This window comes from Montipora foliosa, chromosome 12, assembly GCF_036669935.1.
Source record: "Montipora foliosa isolate CH-2021 chromosome 12, ASM3666993v2, whole genome shotgun sequence".
Lineage (NCBI taxonomy): Eukaryota > Metazoa > Cnidaria > Anthozoa > Scleractinia > Acroporidae > Montipora > Montipora foliosa.
Genome location: NC_090880.1, coordinates 30944561 through 30965706, shown reverse-complemented (window position 1 = coordinate 30965706; position 21146 = coordinate 30944561). Strand labels below are relative to the sequence as shown.

General features: G+C 39.1%; 2 protein-coding genes across 2 annotated transcripts in view; one reads left to right on the top strand and one right to left on the bottom strand.

Moving 5' to 3' along the window:
• LOC137980441 (tubulin polyglutamylase TTLL5-like) overlaps nt 1-556 on the top strand; it is a 31595-nt gene extending 31039 nt beyond the window's left edge. Inside the window, exon 35 of the mRNA XM_068827887.1 lies at nt 192-556. Coding sequence (XP_068683988.1) covers nt 192-270 — 79 coding nt within the window. The 3' untranslated portion in view covers nt 271-556. The remainder of the gene's footprint in view (nt 1-191) is intronic.
• Nucleotides 467-19570, bottom strand: LOC137980443 (BTB/POZ domain-containing protein KCTD3-like). Its single transcript, XM_068827892.1, has 18 exons — nt 19433-19570; nt 16445-16498; nt 16317-16362; nt 16131-16204; nt 15620-15678; nt 13773-13853; nt 12108-12272; nt 8878-8962; nt 8208-8338; nt 8017-8085; nt 6856-6971; nt 6373-6460; nt 5326-5442; nt 4645-4971; nt 3926-4022; nt 2352-2484; nt 1875-1932; nt 467-1260 (listed from the first exon to the last, which is right to left on the bottom strand). Exons 1-18 carry the CDS (start codon nt 19474-19476, stop codon nt 1016-1018), a joined length of 1989 nt encoding a protein of 662 aa, XP_068683993.1. The 5' UTR covers nt 19477-19570; the 3' UTR covers nt 467-1015.
• Nucleotides 19571-21146: the final 1576 nt, after the last annotated feature.

The window sequence follows — 21146 nt, the reverse complement described above, 5'->3', positions numbered from 1 at the left end:
TTTTGTTCTTGCTGATGTGTGAAATGTGCAAATGCAAATGGCGTTTTCCCTTTTTAAAACCGACACTATTCAGCTACTTAGATTTGAGCGTTTGCGATCCCTCCTCTTTGAATGACAGTATAGAAAGTGTTTTTTGTTTAACATCCACGATAGCTTTTGACTGTGCTTTATGATTGGTTATTTCTGAACAGATTAGCTGCGTCCAATTCCCCGCCAGTTTTTGACGTCATATCAGGAATGACAGAGCTGCCACACAACGATTCTCTTTGACAGCGGTTTTTCCTCATCTTGGGTCTGTTAATTGAAAGTCAGAAGCGTTAACTTTCCTGCAACCAGTTTCTTCTTGTTTCCCTGGAAGTTTTCATTGATGTACATGCCCAAAAACGATATTTATTTTAATTACTATTTTTATACCAAAGAAATTCTCTTTGTTAGAGACTAGTCTTAAATAAGGCACGACAAAATCTAATGAAGATGGTTTTATTTTCTTGTCTTAAATAAATTTACAACTCCCATATAGCATGTTGGAATAAATTAAAAGTCCAAAATTTTACAAAGAATTTCAATGAAGTAGTTCTAAACTTGACTTTTTACATGCAAGCGCAACATACGAATCGTGTGGTAAGTTCGGCTCCTATCGAACACAACATAACAACCATTGCTTGGAGGGGTGGGGGGGGGGGGGTATTTTTCGCAATGTCATCTGTGTCCGTTATATAAAGTAAAAGACGAAAATTCTACAGATTCTCAGTTCAAAAACGCCTCGAATAAAAGCTAAGCGCGCAGTGTTTTGGATAATCAAAGATCATGCAATACGTATCCAAGAGATCCAATGGCCACAAATAAGTCACGTGATTAGGTCGGTCGAACAAGCGTAAAATCTTTATCCGCCAACGAAAAACGATTGCTCATCCTTAGTGTAAAAATCTGTGAAACTCAAGGGGATGTCACAAGACAACGAGAAAACGAATCAAGAGGTTTCACAGGCATTTACACCATGATAATTAGCAACAAATTAACATTGTGATATTAATATCCCGCATTTGGGTTTCCCGTCACTAGTGCCAGCTTCTTCTCGATCATCCTCACTTAAGCTTGGGCATGAATATGAAAGCTTGAGCCGCGAACCGGTAAGATTCGTGTGCATCAATGACGTTGCTGGTGACATGGAAGGTGTAGTACAGCGTGAAGCGCTAAGATCGCACTGTTCTAAAGTCCGAAGAAGCTCTCCTTGCGTGACATTACCAATGTCGTCACGTTCTGAAATGTACAAACGAGCCAAAGTGTGTTATCTATCGCCTGCGTTGAAGAAGATATATAAGGGTCTAATTGAAGCTTCAAGACCCCCACCCCTTCCCCAAGGAATTTGACGATATTAATTTGAGGTGGGGACTTTGAGGTCGACTAGGAGCCTAGGAACGAGAAACAGCCCTATATTCCTGTCACGGCGTTTTCACAGGCCGATTAACTTTTAGATTGAATTTCCCGCGGATAAGACTCCCACAGGAGCCCGATGACCAACCACAAGAAACTCACTTGATGTCATAGTGTCACCGAACCATAACTGCCCTTGTTTTTTGGCGGAAAAGGTAGTCTAAAAATACATCAGTCTGTAAAAAATGCCGTGACATAGGCTTAGTATGCGAGTTATTCCCTCCCAGGGAATAGTCTGTTATCGGCGTAACAACACTGAGTGTGCCCTGATGTTAATTATCGTTGACAAATTTTGATTCATCCCGGAATTTTTATACATACTTCGTACAGTTGTAGATTAAGATATGTGCTGAGCGCTAAAAAATGCGAAAGCAACTTCAGTTGCTCAAAACAGATAACTATATGATCACAGGGGGATCGTGTATGTGCATGATTCTTACCTGTGGTCTCGACGGATTGTTTTGCCGCTATCTCTAACGCCGTTGTCAAATCCCACATCTGAATAAAATTTTTAAAACACCGTACTTTTAAAAATAAGGAACTCTGGTCTGATCTCTCCACTTGGCGTCAAGAGGTACCCGCAAGGCTACAAGTACTCTGGCGATATACTTAACTTCATAGACACATACACAAAACAGGGAAGAGGGAGGATAGATTCCGTCCAGCAGTGAAAGATGCGACCGGCCGTACCGGATATCTATAGAAACCTTACACAACGATGAAGTCTTCGAAAAAACGCTGCGCACCCGCAAGTACTTTGCAAATTTTAGAACATCTCTTTGACGTCTTCTGTAAACACATCGACTTTGTATGTCTAAATATAAAGTTCTTTGCAAGACGTGAACACACGTAGTCGAATTGTAAGGACAGTCGTCCCTATCGAGCTGTGGTGATAACTTGTTTATCCTGTTTGTTACCTGTATAGATCCATTTGAATGTCCAGTGATCAGATATCGCCGGGGCCTGGATCCCATTCTGCTTGACGCATCACATTCGTGTACACAATACGAAGTGATATTGCTGCCATCTACTGATCGAATCGTGCAGATTCTGAAAAGCGCACAACAATATTTAACAATTATTTGCCGAAGGCGAAGTGAATATTGGTGATTATTATTCATTCAAAATATTTCCCGTTTCTGATTGGTTAAAACAACACGCATAATTCACCATAACCAGCTGCTGTTAACCAAATTTGGAAAGAAACTTCGTCATATTGAATCAATGACGTCAAAAGTGCAGCCCGCTACAGATTATTGAACCGATGACGTCAAAATGACGTCAAAAGTGCAGCCCACTGCAAATTATTGAACCGTTGACCGAAAAAAGCTGGGGACGAGATTGTGTTATTTTTGTTGAGCAGAAAAATGGCTGAGAGTAGGTTTTGAAGTTTGAGCGAAGAAAATATTTTAAATGAATAATAAAGCAATTATTGAATTCGGCTTTCGTAAAATATGAAGAATTCTGCAGATCTCGGAGGATGTTATCCACCTCGGCCTTCGGCCTTGGTGGATAACACCCTCCTCGACCTGCAGAATTCTTCGTATCCTACTCAGCCTCATTCAATAATTGCTAATTATTGTATGACTAGCTCCGTGAGCGGGCAAGATGAACCAAATCGCGCGCTCTGATTGGCTACCCGAGCGGGCAAGATGGAGCGATACTGCCCGCTCGGGATTTCTCGCTTGGTCCCGCAAGATCAACGATCGTTTTTTGGTGTTTTAAGTCATATAATAAATCCTTTATTGACCAAGATTTTTCCGTCAAGATGACTGGATATTGGCCTCGTTCTTTTTTTGCGTGTTTATGGACCTCGACTTCGTCTCGGTCCATAAACACGCAAAAAAAGAACTTGGCCAATATCCAGTCATCTTGACCTCACGCTTGGTCAATAACCCATACATATTTACCGAGACGTAGTCAAGGTAAATTCTTTTAGTATAAATACACAGGTGACTATACAAAATCGCGCGCTCTCATTGGCTCGCTATCTCGGATTATCAGCCGATAATCACCTCGACGGACAAAATGGCTGCCAGTAGTCGTTTTGCCACTGTAAGTAAAGATGATTTTCGCGTTGAAATGTTTTTTTTTTCTCTTTTTTGAAATAATCACCTGTGTATACTAAAACAATTATTCGCCGAAGGCGAAGTGATTATCGGTGAATATTCACCTCGACTTCGTCTCGGTGAATATTCACCGATAATCACTCCGCCTTCGGAGAATAATTGTTAAATATTTACCGCTGAAAATTATACTAACGATTATTGGAATAAGCAGTGCTCTGCCCGACAAATCTAGACAAACTAATGTAAAAAATTCGTGGTAATCGGCCCTTACAACAAGATCAACGTGTCATTTAAGAGCTCTTTATGTCGTATGAAAGCGCCCAAAATCAGCTTGAGAAATGTAAACCAGCGGCAACGAAGCAAAGCTTCCAAAAAACGCGAGCTTTTTAGTGTTAAATTTACTCTTCCTTGTATCGCTTTACCTTTTCCCAGTCGAGGAAAACCGTACGATCACGTGATCTGTGTCTGGAACAAGCTTTTGAATGAACACCTGCTGGTCATCACGTTCGCCAAAAGGGCCTGGGACAGAGGGCAAAGTAGATATATTACTGGCATAAAAAAAACGAAATTGAACTCGAATTGAACTATCCTATTTTTGATGCTCAAACTCAGACACCGACAGATTTGAGAAGCAACCAGTTAAATTCTCAAATGGTATGCTTCGACTTCAGTCGCATAATACGGAAACTTTTCATTGCATTACAACTGTGATCACTAGTTCTCAGCACTTGGCACCAGCATTAGGTTTGAAGGTTCAAATTTTTATTAGTACGCGTGTTCAGAATAGGAAAGTCATAGTTGTAGTCGCAATTGTTTTCGTTTCTAAAATGCGATTACTGTGCGCGACACGACTATACATCAGTTTTCAACGCAGTTACAATCATGAGAACCATAATGCGTTTGTTGCCTTTTTCTGTTATTTTGAACCAGACGAGAATGACACACAAAAGAGATGATTTGCTTCTTCCTCTGTTTTCATCGTAAGTCACCTAACAAGAACTACTCTGCATATCTTGCTCAAGGAAGCTACAAGAAGAGCGATTTCGCTATCCTCTGTTGAATAATTTTGTGCTCAACAATCGATATTCGTATCACGTGAAGAGACATCGCTGCCAACCAGTTCCTTGACGTATTCACTTACCTATAACATTGCCAGCTAACAAGCTCGGGTGAGCATCTTGCGCCTCCAGAGAGACAACATTGAAGGACGCGAGGGGTGTGGAACCGGGTTGTGTGGAGATCATGCCCCTGAAGCGTGTCACATTCCATGTGCGCACGTGATTGTATTCTGAACAGACGGATACGAGGTTTTTCTCGCTAAGCATCACCTTTAAGACTGGGTTCCGATGAACCATAAACGTCTGAAAGAGCTGTGGTCCGTGGCCCACTGTCTCGGGGTGCTGTACTATGACTCTCACTGTTCCAGAGCTGGTGCCGTACGCAATCTCGATCCAATTCCCACTTAAACCTAACAAAAAAAAGTGAATAAAAAACTTTGCAATTTGTCTTGCGTATACTACTGTATAGTGATATCCCTTGAAAAATCCTATTCGCTATTTCCCCCATCCCATACATGTAATGCAATACGTTTCGGGGGGGGGGGGGGGGGGGTTCTGCAAACCAAAGGACTTGAATCACAATATACCATTAAAAAAATCCCTGTTACTTTTTTTGAAATGAACAATCGACTACTGTATACCAAAGAAACTCCTTCCACATGGACAAAAACTGTTTTACACTGGCATTGCCGGGAGCGGAGATCTGATTGGAACAAAGCTTGTCATAAGGGGGGATGCATCAGGTTGAAAACCACTTGACTTACAAGTCTTGGGTGTCAAGTAAACACTGAGTGCCGTAACCATGTCCTCATTGGGATCTTTATACAACTCTGTCACCAACAGATCGTTATCCTTCATCCTCAGTGGGAACTTTTGCATGTCTGTGAACAAAACAGATATTATTTCAAGCCCACAAACCAAATATCATTACCCGATGAAGCTTGATTGTTCGCTGTTTTAAAATGCCCAAGACCAGCCTGTGATTAAAGGCCCGGGCAAATGTGTAAACCGATTCGATGTAAAAAAAAAAAAAAAGAAATTTAAGATCGAGGATATAACTCTCAGAGCGTTACCGTGCCGGTAGACAGAGATAAGAAAATCCGGACCGCACGAAGAACCAATCACATAGCAGGATTTAACACCGTGCCCTCTTGGGAAAAATAAAACATCTTACTTTCACTTGCTGTCTGACAATGAAAATTACCAGCAGTTAAGTTCCCCGCTGTCTATTCTAATACGACTAATGTTGAATATCAAAAGAGAAAAATTTCTGATCAAATTTTCACCAGGAGAAACTGGAAAAAAAAAAGGGCGACCAGGGGCCCGTTTCTCGAAAGTCCCGAAACTTTACGGGCCATTTTCGGGTATCACAACTTCCCTTGCATCTCAAGAACGGAAACGATTTAAGTCATCAAACTTCACAGTCATTTTTCTTTTTATTAGCTTTAAAAGATTGACTTTCCAAAACGAGCGGTTGGCAGTTTCACAAATGGCTTTTCGGGCCCGAAAGTTTTCGGGACTTTCGAGAAACAGGTCCCAGGGGCCCGTTTCTCGAAAGTCCCGAAAACTTTTCGGGCCCGAAAAGCCATTTGTGAAATTGCCAACCGCTTGTTTTGGAAAGCCGATCTTTTAACATGTTTTCAAGGCAACAAAAAGAAAAATAACTGTGAAGTTTGAGGTATTAAATTCTCTCCGTTCTTGAGATACAAAGGGAATTGTGACACCCGAAAACGGCCCGTAAAGTTTCGGGACTTTTGAGAAACGGGCCCCTGGTCCGAACTATACAATCTTTAAGCCCTTTTTGAACCTACCAATGTAATAAATAGAGCCATTTGTACACCCAAGAAGAAGAAAAGAGCCTGCAGTGTCATAACTGGAGATTGGCATGACATCCTGGATCTAAAGAGAAGACAAAACCTTTCCGGTTGTGAAAAAATGGAGGTGCACCAAAATTACCATAACCTTACAAATCTTTTTTACAAGGCTGCCCTTGATTTGCCAAGAAAAAGAGCTCAGAAAATATGCCAGTCACTTTAACCTACAACTATGCCTGCTTTGAAAAGTAGATGTAACTGTGAACAACACTAGTATAGCAGAACATTCACATACACTTTGGAGGCACGATACCCACAAGGAATCTGAAGGGGTCAAGCCAGTCTCAACCAGCCACTGGGTAGTCTAACATCTATCACATGATCATCATCTTTCAGGACAGATGTGCATTCTTTTTTTTTTTGCGTTAAAACCACGACCTATCTCGAAAATGAAACACACATTACAAATTTAAATATTACCTGCCAGTGCTGTGTCATGGAATTCCAAACTCCTATTTTTCCAGTATGGCTTGTGGCCACTAGTTGACTTCCAATGAAAAACAGTGCATCTACCGGCACACTGAGGTTAAATGTTCCTGTGAATGAACATTTTATCTTTGTCACAACCATTGTCGTCATCATCATCATTATCATCATGGAAAAAAGGGTCAACCCCCCTTAATTTAGTAACCTAATTATAATCAATACACAATACAACCATTGCTTCCCCCTAATGATGCCGCTGTTGTCACAGAGTTAAACACTTTTGCTGTCATGTCGTAGAAATCATTTCAGTTTTGGGTGTCGCTTAGATTGCTTGACCTTGATTTTCTACGCATGAGAAAAAAACAAAAAACCTGAGGGAAACCTTCAAGAAGAATGAAGGATCAACAAACTCAATCTATGTGACAGGAAATCCATTTCAATGCAGTAACTCATTGGTGGAAGGAGAAGGCTTATTCCTCACAGCATCAACCCTGCTCCCCACAATTAATTGGGAACTCAGGGCGGCTTTCAATTGAGTGTCGAAAGTAATTAGCGAATTGCTTTGGTTTTGCATTACTTCACTCAGTGATTGGTTCAAGGTTCTCGCGCCACTTTTTCAACAAATCAGAGCTCGCACAGGCACATTTTCCCGCGCTTTTTTTTGTGTCGGCTACGTGTAATAATATTACTCCAAGTTTTGATTGGCTTACTGGATTGTCTCCGTCCTTTTTGATTGGCCAAAGTAATTACTTTGGTTTTGGTTTTACGACACTCAATTGAAACTCGCTCTAAGCAACGACAACAGCGACCGCAACGAGGTTGAATATATATTTGTGTTATTATCACTTTGTGACTATTTCAACCTATTTAATATGACAAGGGAGTGGTAGTTCCTTAAGAAAGACACTGGTCAGAACGGCATTTAATTTAGGGGAGACAATGAAAATTTATCCTCAAGTGCTGACGTTCTTCACCTCAAATTTGGTATTTCACGTTGTTGCTTTGCAGACAACACCAAAAAAATGGACAAAAATAAAAAACAGCATATGTGTGCGAGGCGTGAGCTATTGTTTTTGCCCACTAAATGCAAATTTGTAACTTTCTCGTTGCCGTTGCCGTTGCCGTTGCTTAAGTTCCCTAATGAAGGTAACTCACCAATTTCAAATTTCACAACACCTTGAATGTGATCCGTAGTGGTGAAACTCCACAAGCGGATTTTCCCTTCTGTAAAAGGTAATAACGATGGATCATCTATTTACATATCTTACAATAACAATACTATTTAGCTTCAAAACAATTTAGGTTCTTAAGAACTACTAGATTACTACTTGTTTCAAAAGACTCACCTGATGAAACTGCAAGCATTTTATCACCAAGAGAACTTGACGACACTTTGGCATTCAACGCCATTTTTTCCACGCAATTTTCCAGATAAGGAGTGGAGAAGATTAGCTCCCACCCTACAGAGTCTTTGGATCTAAAGACAAAGATGCCCTGGTTTATAAATTTACTCAGTATACTCATTCACTGTTTATTTTGGCGCAATTAGAAGAAATAAATAAAATGAAAACTTGTTGTACTTTCTTATATAATTTACCCAAGATATAATTGTCAGGTCAAGATGGAAAATCATCCATATAGGTGGTTTCCCAGTTATGTCATCGCCACCATGTTGGTGGACGAAAACAAAAGATTGCAGCGTTGTTGAGTGTCTAATCGGCGTGGGTGGGTGGGTCATTGGTCCCTAACCCTAACCTAACCCTAAACTAAACCCTTTTGTTTATCAACGACTGGAAATTCTTGAAACTGACAAGACCTAAGACCTAAGACAAATTTGGACCGAGCACTGAGGGAGCTAATATAATAAATCTTTTTTTTATCTTCAAACGAACACGACCCACGACCCACCCATCCACGTGATTTAGCCTCACCCAGCATTGTCATGTGTCTCCAGAGATTGGTTGCAGACCATGTATACTAGTACTTTAGAATGGCTAATTTTATTACTGCACTAACCTGTAGCAGAACACTGAATGAGCGAAGGCAACTGCTACAAAACTGTGATGTCCAATGACCATCAGAACTCTCCTGGGGTCCACATCTAGAAAGAAATTACTTCTGATATTTATTTTTCATCAATGTTTGCAGAAAACATCCTTGGTTGTCTACAGTGACAACTTTTTTGTTGGCTTGAAGGAAACAATCATTTGGGACAATAATTACAGAACAGAAGTATACCAAATGTTCCATAATTATTGTTTTGTTTGGTTCATTTAAATCCAGCCTCTGCAAATGCAACAGTATTCTGCAAAATATATATTCTCCTCCAAACAGCAGAAGGATACGGTTAGACTCCGTCTATTTCAAATGCAAGCTCTTTTGGTAATGAAACTATCAATGTTAAGCCCCAGGGAGGGGGGGCCGGGCATGGAGTGGGGATTTTGGCATAATTTTCATTTTAAAATATTCAAATTCCCCACCCCTGGGACAAAATAATTGGTCAAAATGTCCACCTGGCGGCAAGTGAAGGTGGTAAAATGTCCTTTGTACGATCAAAAATCGCTAGCCTGGGGACTTCACCTACAATCAAAAACCCTACCCTGGAGACAGACCTCACGATCAACTACTCCCGTGGTTAGCCTGACCCCCCCTCTCTGGGGCTTAACATTGATGGGTGCATAAAACTTTTTGTAGCACTGGGGACTCAGCAAATTCAAAAGCTGTCACACTACAATTTCAACCCTACTTGTTTTCATCATCAATAACCAGAAGAATAATACCAGGCAAAAACTAAAAGAAAAAACTTCCCTTCCCCAATGTGCACAAAAATGATACATTCTAGTCAGGCCCACACCAACATGCAATGGTTTGCCGACAACAGCGAGAAAATATGTATTTAATAATAATAATCATCATCATCAGCAGTAGCAGTACTTTATTAAAATCTCAGGCTTATCAAGCTGCCCACAAGTTCTCCAGATACTAATCGATTAGACAGTAAATTAAATTAATTAAATAACAGCAGATAAATGAAAAATTAGTTTTTTGATGAGAGGGGGAAACTGGATACTCCAGAGAAAATCCTCCTGGAGAGGAGTATAGACTGAACTAGCAGACTCAATCCCAGGATTCGAAATTAACACCCGCCCGCACACACAGGCAAGTTTCAGAATTGTTTTGGCAAGTACTAATCACGGATCACTCGCCCACTTTGGCGAGTAGGATTTTCATGCACAGAATACATTATTCAAACTAAAAATAACTTTTTACTTTCTGCTTTAAAAAAAGTACACTGTCCACAAGCAATAACTAACAACTCTTAAATCTTGCAGGGCTTCTGATGGGATGCAGAAAAAAAATAAAGATTATGTGGAAATTTTTGGCCATATTATGTGTAAACATGCGTTGATTGTGCGGAAATTACACCGGATTATGTGGAAATTTAAACAATTTATAGAACTAATAATTAGCCCGTCCAATGTATTTACATGCTTATGGTAAATCAGGACTCCAAATTGCAACCAATACAGTCGCATTTGCGACTGAATTTTTTCCCTTTGGGATTAAGATATCTGGAGGAGTTTCGACCAGCTTTCACTGTTCAAGTAAAAGGGTTAGCAACTGGCATTTTGCCAAAATGTTTGCTAAAATAAATAAAGCGATAAAAAAATATGTTTTGTTTCTCATCATTGTTTCAATTTGGAGATATGGAGCAAAATTGTAATGTGGTTGAACCACCATCCATTCCCTCAATCATTCAGCATTTTCAGTGTTTTTTTACACATAAGTATTGTGGGCTCCTTTTTTGTTTTGTACAACTTCATCACAATGATTGTCCCTACTTTTACAAATGATGCAATTTAATTTGCGACTACAACTTATGACTAAATTTTCATATCTTGTTGCATCTTTTTAAAAAAATTTCGAGCCTTGGGTATGTTGTGAAAATGGTTTAACTAGAGTCCAGACTCATTGCCAAAAAATGCATGGAAACTGCTTCGAACTTTCATCTTGCAAACAAAATGGCGTGTTTTCTTCAATGCTCAGGAAAATAAGCGTTTCAAAATAGTCAATCTCTTTGGCTTTTATGTTTGTGCCAATGGCAAGCAGCTGCTTTATCACTAATACCAGGCATTTCTTCTGTTTTGTACAGAAAATACCGTAAATATGCAGACGATACAGATTTTAGGGAGTTATGCGGATCTGCATCACCACATCCTGTCAGATGCCATGAAATTGGTTTGTAAACAGGAAAAACTGGACTTCCATTAGGGTGGTTGTTACATGATCGGCATACTTGTGCAAAGTAATACCTCTGGTCATGCAGGGAGCCGCAAAATGCAAGAAAAGGGACATTTCCTGCAGCTTTTACTGAAATGTACTTTGCTTCAGGTTGTGTACATTCACTGAGTTTAAAAGTGGTCATGTCAAAATGTGGAAATATTTTTCTGTATCAGAAGTGCATATTGAGAAGAATACCAGACCTCCTCTGGAATACAAAAACACACAGACAAGGAAATTTTCACCAAAGAGGCAAGTTAGCCATAACAGGTTGCAAAATGGTGAAAAAGGTATATATGACTTGTCTGTGCTGAGAACAGAAAAGCATTAAAAACATGGCACGTTCTCACCTGGAGTAAATTTATTGATGGATGCACAAGCTACAAAGCATAATCAATTTCTTATCAAGAGAAAAGTGCAGCCCACTTCCTTAAAACCCAGTTTCACGGGATAAAACCCCACCAGGGAAAGATGCCTAAGGTATCAAATGTAAATAAGGTTGTATCTTTGATTCATGAGAGAGGGAAGGGGCAGATCTTTTTTAATGAGGAGATTAGGCAAGTGAAAACTGATCTGGGTGAGTGTGGTTTGAAGGTCACTCGCCCAGATGGCGAATATTACAAAGTTTTAGTTTCCAACCCTGAACCCAAGTATGCTGCTGAGCGTGGAAATCAAATGAAGAACACTTTGCAGCGCTCCAGAAATGGTTTGGAGGCAGGGTTCCCCCAAGTACTCTGCAAGGGTCAAACTGCAGTCAATTTTTGGGGTATGTTCCCTTAACTCTATTACTCAACTTGTTGGGTCAGGTCTTCGGCTTTGTCAGGCTTTTGACCCTAGACCTGCCTCTTATCTAGAACACTGCATTGCAAGGCAAGTGCTCTCATCACAGTCTTACCCCAATTAAACCAGAATAGTTCAACAGAAAATTACTTTAATAGGTAAATTTCTAAAATGGCAAAACTTACCCACTACATCGGCTGAATCTTCAGAGATTTCTTCGATGCCAGAATTCCTGATTGGTGATGCATTTGTTATTTCAGACTGTGGTGCACTGACAACTGTGGATGCTGAACTTCTTCTTGTGAGGGTAGCATATGAAGAACGTCTTGACAGACAAGGAACAGGAAATTCTATCAGGAATAAAATATTGTTGTTAAAAGTGTTGTAAATTATTGTTATTGTGGTATAAATAATAATAATAATAATAATAATAATAATAATAATAATAATAATAATAATAATAATAATAATAACAATGTATAATAGGGTTAAATGCAATTTAACTTAGTTAACGACCAGGAGCAAGTTGCAAAGTTTGTCTGGCGTGGCGTTGAGTGGCATTAGCATGATATCAGTATTTTGGGGGTGTGCCTGCAGCATTTTTTTAGCGTGTGCGTGTGTTATTTGCATGTGGGGCTTTTCCGTGGCGTCCTCTGGCAGTTCTAGCGGTCAGCGGTTCTTTTGCATATTATGCGTGCACCTTCGCATGTCCTCATGGTTCTGCTTGGCTCAGCATTCGGTGTGTTTGCGCTCAGGTGCTTTCAAGTATTTCCCCACCCTCCTCTCCCTACTCAGGGGAGTCAGGGCCCCTCCTTTATAGATTTTCCAGTGAACTCACTGTTCAGTGTCACAGGTGCTTGATTTGGGGTCTGGTGTGGTGGGCGGGGCTCGTGGCTGGGTTGCGGGTAGGCAGGCTTATGGGGTGTTCCACTGACCTGGGTTTGGGTGGTTGGTACCAGTCCCCAGATCCTTGAGCACCCAACCTCCATTTGCAACACAGGTGTTCATAATAATATGATCATTCTAATTATAAATATTACTATTAATTATTATTATTATTATTAATATTATTATTATTATTATTATTATTATTATGATCATCATCATCATCATTCTAATTTTTTTCACTCGCCTGAAGCCAAATGTTAGTCGCCTCAGGCGACCAGGCGCCGTTCGAGCACAGCTTTGGACCTTTCCATTTTTTCAAGCAAATGGTATATATATATGGGTTCTTAGGCATTTATGACATCTGGGAAGGAACTGGTGCACTGTATTAGGTTCAGCCACGGAGGCTGCATACACCGATAAACCATACAAAATCTCTTTATTACCAATAGGACTAGGATTCACTTGTCCTTCCTTCTTCAAAACTAATTCTTTACAATTGGATAGAATGCAAGGCATACAGTTTGTACTTGACCAGCTAAAGTATTCCAAAATTACATCGATAGCAAAATCAGATCTGGCCTTATTTACAATAACTTGCATCATAGTATCATCAGCATATTTACTAAGAGAAGCATCTGGACAATTTACAAGATCAAGATCATTAATAAAAAGATTAAACAAATAAGGGCCACTAATGCTGCCCTGTCTTGTACCTTCTTTGAATATAACATTCATCAGAAGGACTGTCTATTTGGAGCAATGATCAACAATTCTGAGGTATGTTACCCGGTAGATACCTGACGTCAAGGGACTCACCTTGGTATCTAACAAAATATTCTGTGAAATACAATGTATAATCATGACTTCATGTAATAACATTAATAAGAACAATAGTAATAATGATATTACACATAAAGTACATTCCATTCTGTGTAATTCCATTTTGTTACCAAGTTTAATACCTGGGGGGTTGAGATAGCCATGGAACAAGACATCACCACATTTGGAGTGTGTTACTTCTTCACACAAGGCAAGGCGCTTTGCTGCATTTTAAGAGAGAGGAAAAGGAGTCATGTTTTGTGTCAGTGAGAGTATTCTACAAACATAAAACAATGGATAGCAGTCCCGATGAAAGTCTCCATAATCAAAGATAAATTAGGGAGCTTAAACAAGGACAGCAAGGATTGATAATATGAAAACTTTATCTAAAAACAATGAAATTCTATGTTACTGTGATAATCTTGAAATTATGCAAGGTTATTCCACTTGGAACAACCTTGAGTAATGGTATGAATGGTTTTGGGTGCTTTAAGAGAAAATTGAAAATTTATTGCCAGGTGCTTGCATCCTGCATGTAACCTCAAATTTAGTTGTTTCACATGGTTGTCAGGACGAAGACAGCCAAGAAATGCAACAAAAAAAATGTACGTATAGGCAGAACTGGCATAGCCTTTGCTTTAGATTATGATGTTTTGATACATTCTAGTTGCTCCCGTCATCATCTCTAACAATCTAAGCAGACATATGGTCAAGTACACTACTTAGGACTCAAGGCTTCAGGGACACATTTCATGAAAATCCAGAAAACTATGCAGGAGTAATCTGTGATCATGCATTCCTTTCTGCCCACCTGTCAAGAGTGATGTTATCTTGTGTAATGTACTTTTTAAAAAAAGAATTCTGGACAAAGCAATTGCACCTCAAAACAACCTGTCTAAATCCTTCTCAGCAGCCATAATTTGATCAGGTATTGAATTATTTGATCCGAAGTTTGATTTGAAATTCTGTTAATCAATTGGATAAAGATCTCTGTAGTTTTTTTGCCCAATCGAGTAAAGTCTGGACCAGGAAAGTGAGTCATTAAGTAGTAATACTGTATCGGGCATACTTTTCACGTCCTGTCTTTATGAAACTAACGCCTGATTGCAGCAGACAGGAGTGAAAGCCACCTGTAATACAGACTGAGCCACTTGTTCTGAAAACGCTGTTCTCCATTTTTTTCAAGGAAAGAAAGGCAAAAGCTGTGTGTTTGACACTACAAATGCACTCAAGATATGAATGTCCCCAGCTTTTCCTGCTCTGACTACTAAATGCAGAGAACTTTGTTTGGGTTTGTCCCTGGTTTTGAATATACCTCAGCAACTTGTAAAACAGTAATAATTACCATAACCTACATTTCCCAGCCATGTGACCGATAACCATCAAAAACCAAAATTAATGTCACTAACTCACTTTTCTTAGATAATACTCTGTCAGTTACTGCAAGATTTGTTTCTAGAATTTCAAACTCCTGGCTGTAATTTGTAGTTCATATGGGAAAGAAACCTAGCACTTCACATTACACTCTATTCAGTTAAGTCTGTTTAAATATAAGTGCTACAAGGCCAACGTTTGTAAAAACGTAACCTTTCCTTGTACTTGTACGTGTTCATTGCCGTGACTTTAACATCTTCAGTTCCCACGGCCTGCTCCCGTTTGACCTTGTAGCTCAGTCGGTAGAGCAGCGGAGATCTAACCCGAAGGTCGTGGGTTCAATTCCCCATCCTGGTCAGAGTTTTTCTCTGTCCTTGTGTGGGCCCATTTCCATCAGTAGGGCTAATGCTCACATGGGTCATATGGGATAGAAACCTAGCACTTCACATTACACTCTATTCAGTTACAAGTCTGTTTAAATATAAGTGCTACACGGCCAACGTTTGTAAAAACGTAACCTTTGCTTTTACTTGTAATTTACAGCACAGCCCTTGAACTCATTTAGAAAAAGGCACAATTTATGTTGGCTATCCAAAACTCATCAAAAGACTCATACCCAGAGGAGTTATGCCATAAAATTCAGCCTCATGTTTGATTACTCTCAAGTCTATTCCCCTGAAAAGAAAATTGTCATTGTCATTGACTAAAATCAAAGATAAATAAGTGAACTAACTGCACATTATTGTAATACCAGGATCAAATTCAGGTTTAATATCACACCATGCATAAAATACAATGTGACAACTACCGGTAACTAGAGGGGATCCAAACAAATATATGTGATTTAATCTTGTGGTCTAATAAGTAATAGCTAAGACAAATACTAAATAAAAACAACATTTCTCATTACATTAAATTTATTGTAAATAAAGATGTTTAAATAAGAAGTTTAACACAACAATGTTTCAATGTCTCCATGGCATCATTGCAAGAGACAAAAAACAAATAATTTTCTAAAAAGTTTTCTAATTATCAAGGTTTTTTTTGTCACTTGAAAATGATGTCATGGAGACAATGAAACATTGTGGTGTAAACTTTTTACCGTTATCAATATTTATTTATCACACCTAGCATCCAGTTCTTTGGTCCTAAGAAAATTTAATATAGGCACAAATGCTTCGGGGTCTCTGTCAATAAATATCTAGAAAACAAAAAAATTAATAATCAAGGATTACAAAATGATAACACTAGTTAATACAAAATTACAATACACTGTACCACAAAAATTGGCCAGGTAAACGAATTTTCCTTACCGCTCCTGTTTCATCTCTCAAAGATGAAATCCTCCCACTTAATAAACTAGAAGAGAAAAGAAAATACTCTCAAGAACTCCCATGGTTTTTTTATTTACACCAACACACACAACATGGTTAGAAATTACCTTGAAAAGAATGAGTCTGGAATCCATGCAAGAGTCTGCTTTGATGTTGAAAATCTGTAGATTCAATGCTCTGTGGTTAATATGCCAAGCTTACAAAGATAATTAAAAAATTACTATGGCGTCAATAACTTCCTTTAGCATTTGTCCATGGTGGCAAACTACAGGAAGCAGCTCAAAAATAAGTTTGAGCAGGTGACAGAAAAACTATGTGAGCAAGACAGAGAAAAAAGGCAAGAGGTACTGTTGATAGCTGGCCAAAGGTTTATGATACAAAATATTTAGTTTGCATTAAATTCTGTTCGATGATGATGGTAATAAGAGTCATAGTACTCAGCACTTATTGAAACCATCTCAAGAAGTACATGCGCAGATCCTCAGATCCTCTGCAGTCCTATAAAACTGTGTCTTTCCCTACCCTTCTCCTTTGCTTCCAAAGTGACTGTCGAACGCACTTCAATAATCCGAGATTACTACTAGTACATAATAATAGTCTCAAGTTTATAATAAAGTGTTAGCCTAATAGAGTCGTGTTCAAGTAAGTTATTTTGGAGACAGTGTAGATCAAATTAATCATATAAAATTAAATGTCTTTTTTTTTATAACAAGAAGAGCCCTGGAGTAACCAGAGGAAAAACCCCTCAGAAATGTGTAAATAAATTGCTATTAAAACCTACAGCACATGGTCCCAGGGCCAGGAATCAAACCTGAGGCAACTAATGGTAAAAGGCAAGTTCTGCTTCAATTGCATTGTGTTTGCCTATACAAGCATGTTACACAAGATACAAGAAGAAGAAGAAGAAGAAGAAGAAGAAGAAGAAGAAGAAGAAGAAGTATGTAAAACTGAAAGTACTAGGGAGCTATACATTTGTCACGGGTAAATACAACTATATAAGACACCAATTACATATCCATGCCACCAGCAATGGGCAGAACACTCCAAACAAACTCAAAACCCAGCTAGATGTTGACAACAAGTCACTAGAATGGTGATGGCCTTCACATTTTGCTGTGAGAAATAAGTTGCTCAGAAACCAATAGTGAATGTATCAGTGCCATCATTGATTGCTCCAATGTGGATATTCAAGTTTGCCAAAACAAAAAGGCTCTGATGTTTCAGTGGTGATTTATAATGGTAATAGGACTGAGTGGAGTCCAATTTGGTCTTTAATCACAGCGTTCCAGTTATTTTTTCAAGTGGGGGGGTCATGTAGACAATTTGAAGGGTCACCGAGACTTCGTGCCAGCAGTGGCTCCTTGGCTCACTCGTTCACACGTTGAATTATTTTGTAACGTACTTGCCCGTTTTGAGGTCTTTTACTTTTTTAAGCTTTGGTAATTCACTCGTTTCTTCCGTAAGTTAAAAAGTCTGCAAAAAAAATTAACTGCAAATTGCTTTGAATTCGAATTTTCAGTGAAAGATTAATGACAATCGATCGGAAAAACCCTAACATTTCTGCAGTCTCTGACTTCTATGAATCAAGGGGAAGGTCATGATGTTCTGTCAAAAGGAAGACATTGATCACGTGCTAGGCAAACTGAAAGGTGCACGTGATCACCTTGGGCGTTTTCCATTTACCAAGAAATTCTGGAAATTCCGGTTGGGATGTAAATGGAACACACGTTTTTGGTTCGTCCCACTGGAAAATTTCCGGAATAAACGGAACTTCTAAAAAGGTAGACCTGTTTTCCCGTTGGGAACTTTCCGATGGAAATGTGTGTTCCATTTACAACTTTTGAAAGGTCTTACCACTTCCAGGATATTCACGGCCACATTTTAAATTTTGGCGCGTAAAATCGCAATCACTGGGCGGCGAACGGACCTGAGTTAAATGGAACACGTTTTTCACCTGATGGAAATTTTTTTGTAAATGGAAAACGCCCCTTGTGTCAGGATTCTTGTTTACATTGAATGAACTACTGGGAAGAACGTTAATCGTTCGTCGCTTTCAGAGTTAAACAACGCCAAGAAACGTCCGTCTTTCTTTTTAAAATTTTGTTGTAATATTTTAATATTTAACTGAATATTTTAATTTCATCTGTCGCGTCAGGAAGCCTTCTTTGTCGGGTTATTGACCCGAGACCCGACTCTTATCTGGAACACTGAATCATACGAGTGAACAACAAAATCGGACGACCAAGTAGCGGGAGTCTGATTCATTTAATCAAGAGTATGATTAGAGATCAAATTGGACGACACAAAGTCCTGTTACCAATTAATCATAACCATTACAACTTCAGAGAAAACAAAATTTACGCATTCCTTTTTCACTGTATGATGTTAAAAAATTTGTCCATTTCGGAAAATCCCCAGTTTGGTAGGGTAAATGTTTGTCGCTATGGCTATTGTGATAAATTCTGTGATTGGTGGATTAAGCTGAGTGCACTTAATATGATTGGCTGATGTAAATGTCTGATTTCAGGTGTCCAATTTCAGCCAACTGTCTGATATCAACCCTACACAATAATTAGTGAAAGCAGTCAAACTTGAGAAAATTGTAATGGTTATTATTAAAATTTGAATAACAAAATTTTGTTCTTTCTGTCTTCCCCCCTAACTTGACATAACGGCTTTCGAGATGTGTTATGAAAGGTATGTCAATGAGAGAAGGTTCTCCCAACAACTGGACGAAATTTCAAGTATAAAAATAATGGCAACCTCCAACCCATGAAAAACTGCTGGTTTTAACTTTGAAGCGTAATTTTTGTTATTTCGAAGAGAGTTACAACCAGGACGAGCATAATTTCTTTGTTACCTTGGTTGCCATGCTACTTTCATCGCATCTTTGAGGCATTAAGATATTCCTCATCAAGCAATATAAGAGATAAAACAATGCAACGGACTGATCAAAACTTTGGAGGATCCTTTCCATATGACTGCTTACAGAATGAGCTTAAATAAACAATGTTGTACTGTAACAACTTACTTCTCGAAAAATGATTCTACAACATACTTGTGACAGTGTTAGGAATATACGCTGAAGTACCTACCTTCTTCCACCAACATTAAGGGTTATAATTTCGCCGAAGCTCATTTCCCATAAAACGTTTCCCTGAGGATATCTTAGCTGTCAAACGTTTGTCATCTCCACCTGCTCGTTTGCATGTCAAAACTATTTCCAATATGGCGATGATCCGTTTATGAAAGAACAAGGGTCCTAGTACGAGTAGTTTCATTGGCCAGATATTTTAATCGACTACGATCAATATGACGTAGCCGCAATCCATCGTTCCCAGGCTCTCCCTTCTTCCCTTCCCAGCTGAACAGCGGGAAAAAACCGCGGGAACAGCGGGAACCCGTCTTACTGCTGAGCAAAGAGGAGAAAGATAACCGTTGAAAGTAATGTTGTTTATTATTCTTCTGTTATTTTCCGTTTACAAAACGTAGTTAACTCTACTTTCCGCTAGACTGATTTTTATCCTTAAAACTGCAAGTAGAGTGTTTTCGGAGACGTTTTTGAAGTGTTCAAAAGGCTTCAATGCTCAGCTGCTTTTATTTTGAAGGGAACGTTGACTTCGACATTCTTTGTCATTTTTTCGCTGAAGGCGAATGAAGGAAAAGAACACAAGAATGCTTTAAAAAAGAGAAACCCCCGAGAGCAAGGGCATTACTTTGTAAGTTGTTAAGTTTATTATTATTATTTTTTTGTCTTGAAAGATTGCTTGTTATCTTCCCTGTCTCAGTCAACTAGCAGAAAAACCTGAGCCACTTGAAATAGTTGCATCTAAATAAAGAAATACTACAATATCATAGCGGAGAATTCTTGGAACACAAGACGAAATTTATGAGACTACAAAGGGGTATTTACATGAGACCGGGACGAACTCAGACCGGAATGAACTTTTTGCAGATGTTTACGTACATGAAACCTCGACGAGATGCTTAGTGCCTGGTTTCGGGATGAAACGATATGTTTTTTTCTAGTAAATATGTAGCTGACCCAAAAGTATACAGGCTGGAAATTTCTAAACCCGGTGTGAAATTTGCTGTGATTTACATGAGACCGGTATAAGAATTTCTCGTCTCGGTTACTGGACCGAGACGAAGTCAGGCCGGTCTCGTGCAAACTCATAAAAAGAAATGTATGAAGGCCGATACGAACTCATTCCGGTCTGAGTTCGTCCCATTCTCATGTAAATACCCCCTTAGAGATCATACCATAGTTAGTCCCCTCTACCAAATATGATCATGCATTTTACAGGGTTACATGTAGAGGTGTACATCCAAGGTACTAAAATATATGTTAGATACAATCAATATATTTCTGTCACAGTGGATACCAGTGGATACAACTGACAGCAATGAGTTGTTGCATTGAAGACTTTAAGTAATGGTCCGGCTAAGAAGCAGGCAGCCCAGCGGCAAAAGTACTTAGAAGCTGCTGCTCCAATCGAGGCATCTGATTGGCTAATATCGGAAAATGTCGAAAAAAGATGAGAAAAAAATGAAAAAAAAGCCTTTTTTGGATTTCTTCTTCCCCATGCCCTTGATCTCTGTCTCTCGGCCAAATTTGGGCATTGTTCTATGCGCCATTCGCCAATCGGCAAATGGCGCATAGAATCTTGACGATATTTACAAACATAGTTTTTGAGGGCATAATGATTTGTTCTACGAAACAGAATCTAATTTTTTAGACGGCAAGTCGATTACATTTTTCATTGAAATTCAAATTTCGCGCTTTTAGCTGCTTACACCAATGGGAAC